General features: G+C 30.7%; 2 protein-coding genes across 3 annotated transcripts in view; one reads left to right on the top strand and one right to left on the bottom strand.

Annotated features, from left to right (window-relative positions):
• Positions 1-235: 235 nt before the first annotated feature.
• LOC134687201 (ubiquinone biosynthesis O-methyltransferase, mitochondrial-like) lies at positions 236-8,072 on the top strand. The gene is made up of 5 exons (XM_063547304.1): positions 236-404; positions 2,616-2,901; positions 3,858-4,094; positions 5,494-5,653; positions 7,878-8,072. The coding sequence occupies exons 1-5, from the start codon at positions 286-288 to the stop codon at positions 8,033-8,035; spliced, it is 960 nt and encodes a 319-aa protein (XP_063403374.1). The 5' UTR covers positions 236-285; the 3' UTR covers positions 8,036-8,072.
• A 997-nt stretch (positions 8,073-9,069) lies between these two features.
• LOC134687203 (EEF1A lysine methyltransferase 1-like) overlaps positions 9,070-12,254 on the bottom strand; it is a 39,119-nt gene continuing 35,934 nt past the window's right edge. For both annotated transcript variants that reach the window (XM_063547310.1, XM_063547309.1), the window contains exons 4-5: positions 10,641-10,918; positions 9,070-9,233 (exon numbers count right to left, since the gene is read on the bottom strand). In XM_063547310.1, the coding sequence (XP_063403380.1) occupies positions 9,097-9,233; positions 10,641-10,918 (415 nt within the window). In that variant the 3' untranslated portion in view covers positions 9,070-9,096. The remainder of the gene's footprint in view (positions 9,234-10,640; positions 10,919-12,254) is intronic.

A 12,254-nucleotide genomic window follows, 5' to 3' on the forward strand; every position in this document is an offset into this window, starting at 1 on the left:
TTAACGGAAAAGACATGTTTTTATTCCGCTATTTTAGATCAATGCTGACTTTTTGTGTCACTTTTAGAATACGATTAAATGATGGTGTCTCATTTTTTTAAATTTATTTCATCATAGTAGTGAATAATACAGGTCTACAATTTTTTTTTTCTAAATTCGTGCGTAACATCGCAGATTCTGCGATGAAATATATAACATTTTGATGAACACTATACTGAAACACATCAACTGGTTTCCTGCATAAAGTTCAATAATGAGCTCAACCTGACTCCTTATTAGAAAAAAATGACATCTCTAAGATTATGTCACAAATGTTTTACTGTCCTAAGTAATACTAGAACAAAGCAATATCAGCTGATTAAGATATGTGGAAAAGTTTTGCAAAATAATCCTAGAAGTTGCCAGTTAGTATCCATTTTTAATATGTCAAAAAAGATAATTTAATTCACTATATATATATGACACTAATTATGAATTAATTTAAATTTAGGGGAAAAGTCTAAAAGTAAAGATTTAAGTAGGGGTTAAATTACTAACATCATAGTGGGTCTCATTAGGGTCTAAGCGTACTGCGGGATTGCCAATTTTTTAAGCGTGACACGTGAAAGTCAAATTATTGTGCCCTGAAAAACGGGTAACAAACTTTACTGGAAGACAGGAAATTACAAGAAAATGAGAATTGCTTTATATGTACATAGTGTAGGCGGGATACAGGAGTTTAACAAATATTAAGCAGGATCCAGGATCAAAGACCCCCTTCATAATTCACATCACAATTACCAGTATAATATGACACCTTTTTAGCTGAGGCAGTTTATTGTCTCGAGATGGTCTTCAAGAATAGTCTCATTATGCAAGACGTACACAAGGATTACTAACATGCGACAGCAATGTACATTTAAAGCTTTATATTTCTTTTTTTTATACCTTGTTTATGTATGCAAATACCAAATACCTTATGGTACTAAAGTTTAAAAAAAGACATGTCTTTATAAGTTGTATATGTCCATTCATGATTGTCCTTGACCTCATTTTAATGGTTCAGTGACTGCTAGAATTTTTTTTTTGTGTTTTTGTCATGTTAATTTATTACTTTTGAGTAATTTAGGGAACTAAATTTGGTATGGGCTACTTGCATTACCATGATTACATCTACATGTCTGTCAGACATTAGCTGTAACTGACATTGGACCTCATTTAATGGGAAATTGATTAAGTTTACAAATTAGGTCTGGGTCTCATATACTATAAGCATGATAAGCACTACATGTAGATAAAATATAGTTCATGTATAATAATTATAAGCTAGGTACACAGTCATGTTAGTCTGGCAAGTTTCATCTGACCTTGACCTTATTTTTATGGTTAATTTGTCGATGTTTAGTTTTTGTCTCTCTTTTATTTATTTAATAGAATGTTCAGGTACATGTATGATAGTATTTACATTTGTTTTCTCGTTTTTAATAATTTCCACATACTTACACTACTTGAGCTTAACACCAACAACATTGTTGGCTGCATTGTCAGCAGGTGCAAGCTAAAAATGTCGATGTTTCCTCAGTTGTCTTCTGGCAGAAAAGGTAGGGTGGGTATGTAAGTAGATTTTTCCATAAATGTGATAAGTAAGATATATATAAAAAAGCATAATAACTTATGTGTCTGTAATTTGTACCAAACAAGAATGTGTCCATAGTACACGGATACCCCACCCCCATTATCATTTTCTATGTTCAGTGAACTGTGAAATTGGGATAAAAAATATAACTTGGCATTTAGATTAGAAAGATCATAACCTTAATGTAAGAAACATGTGTACAAAGTTTCAGATTGATTGGACTTCAACTAAATCAAAAAATAAGGCCGTTAGTTTTCTCGTTTGAATTGTTTTACATTGTCTTATCGGGGCCTTTTATAGCTGACTATGCGGTATGGGCTTTGCTCATTGTTGAAGGCCGTACAGTGACCTATAGTTGTTATTGATTGTGTCAGTTTGGTCTTTTATGGATAGTTGTCTCATTGGCAATCATACCACATCTTCTTTTTTATATTGACCAAAAACTTTAACCTTAAACTTGCACTATCATTTTCTATGTTCAGTGGACCGTGAAATTGGGGTCAAAAGTCTAATTTGGCAATTAAATTTGAAAAATCATATAATAGGGAACATGTGTACTAAGTTTGAAGTTGATTGGACTTCACTTCATCAAAATTACCTTGACCAAAAACTTTAATCTGAACGAACGAACAGAAGGACGGAAGGACAGACAGACACACAGACCAGAAAACATAATGCCCCTTCTACTATCGTAGGTGGGTATAACAAATAAGATAAAAGAATGCTTATCAATATGATCAAAGACATTAAAGCGGTATCATCACATGATCATTTAGCATGTGAGCAATACAGGCTTCTTGGGGCCAAAGTTTCATACCTTTATGGAAAACAGTGGACTCAAAAGTGTTGTATTTTTATGGACATGAAAATGGCCATTATCATGATTATGCCAAAAAATATACACTACCGGTATATACCGGTATATATATATATATTCTATGTAAATTTTTTTATCATGTTTATAAAGAACATACATTTTGATATTGTTTTTTTCTTTTAGAAATTATATTGCTTCTCATGCTTTGAGATTCAACAGCACATCAACAGCAGATCCTACAAATACACATACTACGATAGATCAAGATGAACATCACAAGTTTACAAAACTAGCATCTCATTGGTGGGATGAAAAAGGAGAATTTTATGCCCTTCATTCCATGAATAGATTAAGGATTCCTTTGATACGTGATGCTTTTGTTGATGCTTCAGATAAAGGATCAAAGATATTTCCATTAAAGGATAAATTAATTCTAGATGTTGGAAGTGGAGGTGGAATTATCGCAGAGGTAGGTAGAAATAGATAGATAGGATTTTTTTTACAATTTTTCATGGATTTCATGATTCATTGTTATGGATGAAAATTTGAATTTTAATGTGCAACAAAACATAAATGTTTCAAAGGATTGTATGCAAACTTTGCCACAGGGAAGAAATCAAGTATTAACAAAACAGATTTTTTCCCACCATAATCCACCTTAGTTGGTATCCACACCAATAGATAATTTCAATAAGCCAGAAACACATTGTAGGAGTACAAATAACTTTTTAAGGTTGTCTTATAAATGTTGAAGAGGAGTATTTTAGTACCTTCAGCACCAAATATGGTATGCATGGCAACAGTTAGATCCAAAAAGTAACTGATCGAGAAAATAAGGAGATACATGCATGATATGATTGCCAATGAGACGACTGTCCCACTGTATGTATCAATATATATAAGGCTTCTAAGAGAATCTGACCATATGCCTTAACATGATTATTAACATTATGAAGGTCAAATTGTTTATCTGGTACTACATATTTATCAGATAAATGTCACAAAGATACACATATAGCAAATGATCATTTGTTTCATTTGTTTCTCGAAACAAGACTGTAGTTTTATAAATTGACCTGTTTCAATTGTAAAGTATATATACATTTAGAAATAAGGATATGTGTTATGATTGCCAATAAGACAATTATCCTCATAGGATCAAATGAAGTTAATGTAAGCAATTATTCAAGACAACCACACAACCTTCAACGATGTTTACCTTTAAAGGCCCAAACATGAAAAGTTTAAAACAGTTCAATTGAGAAAACAACCAGCTATATCTTTAAATAATGCTCTCTATTTTTCTATATTATTCTTTATAATTACAGTTTTATTGTTCTTGTCCAAACACAACTATTTTCCATGACTTGCAAATTCATTACTGTACACAGGCTTTATAATTTTTTGACAAATATTTTTTTCTAGCCTTTAGCAAGACTAGGAGCTACAGTAACTGGTATAGACATGGTTGAAGAGAACATACGAATAGCTCAGACACATATTTCCCAGGATCCAGAAATATCGGGACGTGTAAATTATATTCATGGTGCCGTAGAAGATTTGACTGAGGAAGGCAAGTTTGATGCTGTAGTGGCCTCTGAAGTTGTGGAACATGTATCTGATGTTGAAATGTTTATTTCATCATGTTGTAAACTTATAAAGGTGAGGGGAAGTATTTAATGCATGATTTTACTGTAAATGAAGAAATTGATGCACAAATTTAATAATATAAATCATTGACATTAGACAAAAATGTGAATTCATAATTATGCAACTGCAAAATTTTATGAAGGAAAATCATTGATTAAATCATGAATGTGTGTTTTTATTTTTGCAAAACCATAATTTGTTGCTATAAATCTGCAATCTGAAATAAGAAGATCTCTTAGCTTGCATCGCAATTTTTCATGTATACATGTGAGTTCAAAAATAGATTTAAGAAAGATATGAAAGATGGAGGTTATTTTTCCTCTTCATTGCTTCACTTTTTTTTTAATTGTTGAAGATATTTTCAGACTGAAAATAATATGAAAGAGGGGTAAAAGTTGAATTTTGATGAAACATTATTGAATATGTTATAATCAAAGCAAAGCAGGAATATGATTCCTGTATAATAAATCTCAGCATTCAAACAAGAAGAGATAAAAATTTAGCCAAAAAATCCACAAATTTATTCAAAATTACTATGTTGTCAATAATTGTAGTTTCATATGAAAAATTAAGCCAAAAAATCCACAAATTTATTAAAAATTACTATGTTGTCAATAATTGTAGTTTCATATGAAAAATATACATCTGATTAATATGATTTACTCTGTTTACTTAAGAACATTGAACAAAGAGTGACAGAATATACCTAAAGGATAGTCAAACTTATAAGTCGAAAACAAAATCGACAATGCCTTGGCAAAATACAAAAAATGACCAAAGAAATAAACAACAGTTTCTCTAATTTTTGTGCTATTTTCACATTTCCTGACTGGTGTGAGAAAAATCTGTTCTTGGCAAATAATGGTTGAAATTTAATTGTGACGTTAAATTTTCTTGTTTTCTACTGAACTTTCTTATTGTGATGTCAGGAAAAATGGGGACCATGCCTGATGACGTCACATCAAAAGTACACAACTTTCCTCAAATCTTTGAAAAGGAAGGATAAAAATAATTAGAGATACAGATTCCACCACTGTAACGAGTGTACTACGATATTTCTTCACTCTCAACAGTTAAATTTTAATTATTTAAAAAGCTTGGCAAGCCTCATGCTTTGAATATTAAAATTTTGCTGTCTCGAGTAGAGAAATATCGTAATACACTTGATGCAGTTGTGAAATCTTTATATACAAAACACATTGGAGTAAAAAACAGTTGGAGATTGTGGTTATGGTTATGTGCCAAACTGTTTTAGGGTTTGTTTGACCAAAAAATAAATTTGAGCTTTTCTAATTTGATATACAAATGGTATATGGTCAAATAAATAATGTAAACATTTCTGTCTGACCAAATGCTTTTTGTCTGTCAGACATTTTGTTTTTAAATATATATTTTTTTCTTTCTATTTCAGCCAGGAGGATATTTCTTCCTAACAACTTTAAATAAAACTTATGCATCATATTTGTTGGCAGTACTGGGTGCTGAGCACCTGTTAAGAATTGTCCCACCTGGTACACATGACTGGAATAAATTTATTTCACCAGAGGAACTTCAACTTTCCCTGGAGCAAAGTAAGTATTGTGCATATAAAATATTAAGTCAACAAAAAGGTAAATGTCCATGAGTTGCATAGGAATAACTGTGTATCACTGTTAACAACCATGACGCCATGTGGAAATCACATTATTCTGTTAACCTTTTATGTAAGTTATTACACTTAATTGATAATAATTGGTCACAAATTTTATTGTTTTTGGCTATTTTCTTGAAAACTGTAACACGATTATGGCATACTAAAGAGCAAAAATAAAGAGTAATGCAATATACAACCAGATGCTCCGCAGGGCATAGCTTTATACGACCGCAGAGGTTGAACCCTGAACGGTTGGGGCAAGTATGGACACAACATTCAAGCTGGATTCAGCTCTAAATTTGGATTGTGATTAAATAGTTGACACAGCATAGGTTTCTGACACAGAATGAATGTGTTCTAATGAACTTAAATTTTTTGTTTTCTTTTAGAGCAATTCACTATGCTGTTGAATATTAATCCTCTCAAAAAAATGTTTGAAGAAATTTTCTTTTTATTTATGAAATTTCAAATGAGAAAAATTTAACCTAATTTTTTCAATCACATCCCCCTTTCCCTTATTCCAAAACTAATCTCAATTAAAATTTCTAATGGAGTTTGCAACAATAACTACTCATTTAAATACATCATAAAATATTAAGATGTAAAAAAAACTGTTTGTTATCACTGAATGGTAAAGATTATTTTAATTTATCAGTAGTAAAAAGTGAATATACATTGTATATTGTATATAACAAAGATTTAAGTTGATTCTGGACAAAGAAAGATAACTCCAATCAAAAAAAAATCTTGCTATTGTACAATATTGTGCAATTAGATATTTCTTGCTTACTATTCTGGACAAAGAAAGATAACTCTAATTAAAAAAAATTTTGCTATTTCACAATATTGTGCAATTAGATATTTCTTGCCATTTCGCAATACTGTGCAATTGAAAAGACTTGCTATTGCACAATACTTAATATAATAATTTTAGATCCTGATTTGGACCAACTTGAAAACTGGGCCCATACTCAAAAATCTAAGTACATGTTTGGATTCAGCATATCAAAGAACCCCAAGATTTCAATTTTTGTTAAAATCAAACTAAGTTTAATTTTGGACCCTTTGGACTTTAATGTAGACCAATTTGAAAACAGGACCAAAAATGAAGAATCTACATACACAGTTAGATTCGGCATATCAAAGAACCCCAATTATTCAATTTTGATGAAATCAAACAAAGTTTAATTTTGGACCCTTTGGGCCCCTTATTCCTAAACTGTTGTGACCAAAACTCCCAAAATCAATATAAACCTTCCTTTTATGGTCATAAACCTTGTGTTTAATTTCATAGATTTCTATTTTCTTAAACTAAAGTTAACGTTATGGTGCGAAAACCAAGAAAAATGCTTATTTGGGTCCCTTTTTGGCCCCTAATTCCTAAACTGTGGGGACCTAAACTCCCAAAATCAATACCAACCTTCCCTTTGTGGTCATAAACATTGTGTTTAAATTTCATTGATTTCTATTTTCTTAAACTAAAGTTATTGTGCGAAAAACAAGAATAATGCTTATTTGGGCCCTTTTTTGGCCCCTAATTCCTAAACTGTTGAAACCAAAACTCCCTAAATCAATCCCAACTTTTCTTTTGTGGTCATAAACCTTGTGTCAAAATTTCATAGATTTCTATTAACTTAAACTAAAGTTATAGTGCGAAAATCAAGAAAATGCTTATTTGGGCCCTTTTTGGCCCCTTATTCCTAAAATGTTGGGACCAAAACTCCCAAAATCAATACCAACCTTCCTTTTGTGGTCATAAACCTTGTGTTAAAATTTCATAGATTTCTATTCACTTTTACTAAAGTAAGAGTGTGAAAACTAAAAGTATTCGGACGACGCAGACGACGACGCCAACGTGATAGCAATATACGACGAAATTTTTTTCAAATTTTGCAGTAGTATAAAAATGTTGAATAAATATTATCCCAATAGACCTAAAACTAAATATGTAATTGCAAATACAATTTAATTATTGTTGCTCCAAAAGTTTCAGATCTTACCACCTATCATGCCCATAAAATTAAATTTTTCATTTTACAAAATTCTAAGGAAAATGCAATCTCCCATATTTTAATTAATTTGAATACCTTCCATCCCCATAACCTATAGATTTTTGAACAGCCCTTTCATAAAGGATTGATTTATTTTTCTTTTGATTCCAGATGGAATGACAGTGCGTCTGCTACATGGAATGTGCTATAACCCAGTTATCAACAGATGGTCATGGATTAGTAACACAGATATCAATTATGCCATGTATGCCGTAAAATCCAGCCAGTCTATACACTCACATGATACAATAGAACAGACAGATTATTAATTTTCTTTTATACACATTATTAAAATGTAAAACGATCTACATTTGTTTTGGTTTGGACTTTATATGAAAATAATCATTAAATGGCAGATTAAGATTTTAACTAAACCACGCTATTCTTTCAGTAGAATACTTTGAACAATGATGACAGAAAAAAAAAACAACACTTATAATTCTGTCTTGTTCAGTATGGTGCGAGCCAATGTTCCATGCTGAAGATCGTACTTTAACCTACAATGGTTTACTGGTACAAATTGTGACTTGGATGGAGAGTTGTCTCATATGCACTCATACCACATCTTCTTATATCTAGCTTAAAAATTTTAAGAAATTCCAACCTGGACTCATGTAAAATCTTACATCTGGTGAAAATTTCAAAGCACATTTTCTTATATTCTCTTGATTTACTTTAAAATCTTTTGATACAAAAGCAGATTGTGAAACTTGAAAAAAAAATTAAAAAAATTATCAGTCAATAAAATATGTGCATAAAATAAAATGAGAGACGTAAACATATTTCAATAATTAAGAATTCAAAATTTGAAAAGAACCCTGAAATGATAGATCTAAATACCAGTTCTTACTTTCATGTGATTCAGTGTCCAAAAAGCATATACATTTCTTTGCTCTGATAAGAAAATCATTTCCTGAATGAATGAACAGGAGTTATCTCAAGGTCAGATGACACCTACCAGCTAGACCTGTACACCTTACAGTCCTTTCATTCACAAAATATACTAGACCTATTGCTTCTAGTACCTGAGATATGGACTTGACCACCTAAACTTAACCTTGTTAACTAATCCATGAAATGAGGTCAATGTGAAGTTAAAATGTCTGACCGGCATGAAGACCTTGTAAGGTATGCACATACCAAATATAGTTATCTATATCTTGGCCTACTTTGACATGGAAAGTAATTTTAACAATGGTTCTATACATGTTTCCATACAAAAATTAACCATCAAAATCAGTTGCAGTTCCATAGAATACACATGTGATTAAGTAATGGAATAGAAAGTTATTAAAAGAACTAATCAGCTTTTTATAAAGTAATTTTAATATCAACTTTTATTAAAGAGTTGACTGTCATAGTTTGTGTAACATCTAAACTCATTCTGTAAATTGTTTGTATGTTGTGGTTGGAAAACACATGGTTTGAGTCCTAGGAGTTTATCTGCTAAATCTGTCATCACAGCACCTGAAAATAGAGATTGTAAACAAGTTATTAAATTAGCTTTTTGTAATGTTTTGTTGTTTCTTAACAGCAAAAAATAAAAATATTTGTTCATCTTTATGATCTTGGAATTGTTTTTTTTAAAGGTTGAATATTAAAGGTATAAATAAAGTTATCTGTAATATTTTCTGACAGGTATGTATGTATATTGCATATATATCAATCACTGTATAATTTACATATTACTGTAATTCCAACATTAGAATTAGGCGTGAATACACAATTTTGTAGTTAACCTTATGTAGATTTTAATACGACATTACAAGTTTCGATGCAAAAGGCACTGTAGATTCTAAATATAACACAATATCACTATCAGGTGTCATTTCTCCAAAATATGAGTTGGGTACCATGTATCTGTTATATTTTTAAAAGTATTAAAGGAGTGACTGTAATATTTTTTCTGTCTATGAAGAAAAGGCATAAAAATTTGGTGCACACTGAAGAACATGCGTAGCGGGTTATTTAACAGTGTGCACCACATTTTTTATGTTTTTCGAAAAGACAGAAAAAATATTAGTCATTTCTTATAATTTAATTTTTAAACAGTAGAAAACCATGAAAAAAAGTTGATGACGTCATGGTCACATGACTAAATTATGTCTATGGGCTCATAACAAAATAACGTCAGCCAATCAGAGTATGTGTTACATCCAAAATTAAATTATAGAGGTATAAATATATTCAAGCAATTGCCTGTGAGTGATTTGGATGCTGATTAATATCATTCTATTGATAGGTTTTGATTGACACAATTTGAGCAAGAGTTACTTCCCTTTTGTTACAATGTTGGTTGCCTAAGATTAAACCAGCCAAATTTAACATTTATTTCTTTGATTAACAATTCACCACTACAATCAAGTAATGATCTCATATCAGGCTTCTATGTATCACATGTTTCAAAATAGTGAGGCAAAAAAAGGAATATCCCTCTACAGTTTGATTTTGATTGCAGCTAGCTAAGGGAAATAACTCTGACTTGATCTATGCCATAGAAGCCAATCTATTGCTTTTGATTTGTTTGTGTTTTCTCTCATCCTGATTTTGATAACAATAAGTTGTGTATCCTTTGTCTGTTATTTACATAATCACATATGATGCGGGAGTACAATCGGAACCGCCCCAACAATATCATGTTATAATGTACATTAATTATTTCATGAACATCATATTCATTTATCAATGAAACTGCATTTTTCACAGCCCTAAATACTTTTAAAGCATAACAGTGTCTTCATCTGCATATCTATTGGTAATATTTGTGTTCATCATTTTATAATCTGCATCCATAAAATATACCTTTTAGATGCCTATTCAAATATTGCTTTAATAAAGTAAACATTGTAAATAAAAAAAAGTATATACAAATACCTGTACATAAAATGATTTTATCTTTGGCCAAATATTTAATAGAAACTGCAGTTTTACACAGGCATTCCTCTGACAAAAATGGTGGATCAGCAATGACCAGATCAAACCAGTTCTTCCAGTTTTTAGGGAATTTCAGTGGTTCTTTGTAATCATATAATAGAAAGTCATCTCCATACACCTGAAATCTCGTGTCATATTCTAAACATTTCAGTGTGACTGAGTCTGGTTTTAATTCTCTTAATTTCTTGTATGCTGTTGGAGAACTAAGGCAAGCTATACTGAAATACAAAATTTTATTATGTTATTATTTTTTTTAAATGACACTATTTAAACACTAAATCTGTGCATAACCAGTAGCTATTGTTTTAAATATACTTCAATTATGTAGTTAGAAGATGGAAAAAATAAATAAATATATGCATATTATTTTAATGTATTTTTGATTTAAGAATAATAATCTAACAGTTCCAGTGGCAGATCATGAACTTTTAACAAGGGCCCTGCTGACTGACCAAAGGGGGGCCTACTCCAGTCATGCTTCAGGGATTCCCTATATAATCAACCATTTTTTTTCCACAAAAGGGGAGCCCCTGGATCCGCCTACAAAAATCAAATATTGCAGTATTGGCCAGGTAATTGGGTAATTCAGTCATGAAATGATAATAAATTCAGTAAAATGGCAAGATTACACAAATCTAGTTGAATTGTGTATGCTTAGAAATAACACAGCAATCTGCAAACATGGTAAAGTACAAGTGTATTATGTATTAGTCTATTCACTGAACTTAATTATTTTTTAGTCATGTAAGTGACAATTCAGTCCTTTAATGTAAAATGTTTATTGTTATTATTAATTAATATTTATGAAAAAAAAAACACATAATTTTTTTCTTATGTCACAGTCAATTTGTGTCATGATTTTCTGTAACTGTTTTTCCAGACGCTATTTTTTTTTTATATGTATTGGTATCATATAAAGAAACATTTCCAAGAAAGCCTTTTAAAAAATGTAACTTCTCCTTTTTAAAAACTACAAAATGTACTGTGGATTCATTCATTTATGTGGGTATAAATTTTGGTAGATTGAAGAAAATTGTATCCAATGAATAATAATGAATCTGCAGTGTAATGCAGCATTACATAATTAGTACACTTGATTCAGGTCATGAAATTCTACAATAGGTGTCAATGATTTTATGGAATACTTAATTTATAATGTAAACTTTTAGTTCAAATATTTTAAAACATTGCTCCATATATATCTTCTACATGTTCCCATATTACAATTAGACCAAAAATGTTTTATTTGCCTCTTTCACACATTTTCCATTTTAGTTTTAGACTTTTGACATTATTTCATAAGTTCTAGAATGTCTCGTTCTACAGCTGGAAAATCTTTTATACAAAATCTACAATTCTATCTGCAAAGAAAAAGTCTGACTTTGACTTACAGAGCTCCAGATAAGCTGCGTAATTGCATGATCACGCAATACAAATAATAGAAAACACAATGCAATTGTCCATTGCAGGGTTCAATAACCCAATTAATTCACAGGAAAACCCAATTATATGCCAAAACCATGAGTTCTCAACCCTTTTGTTGGCTACCGTATG

Source organism: Mytilus trossulus, chromosome 10, assembly GCF_036588685.1.
Source record: "Mytilus trossulus isolate FHL-02 chromosome 10, PNRI_Mtr1.1.1.hap1, whole genome shotgun sequence".
Taxonomy (NCBI): Eukaryota; Metazoa; Mollusca; class Bivalvia; order Mytilida; family Mytilidae; genus Mytilus; species Mytilus trossulus.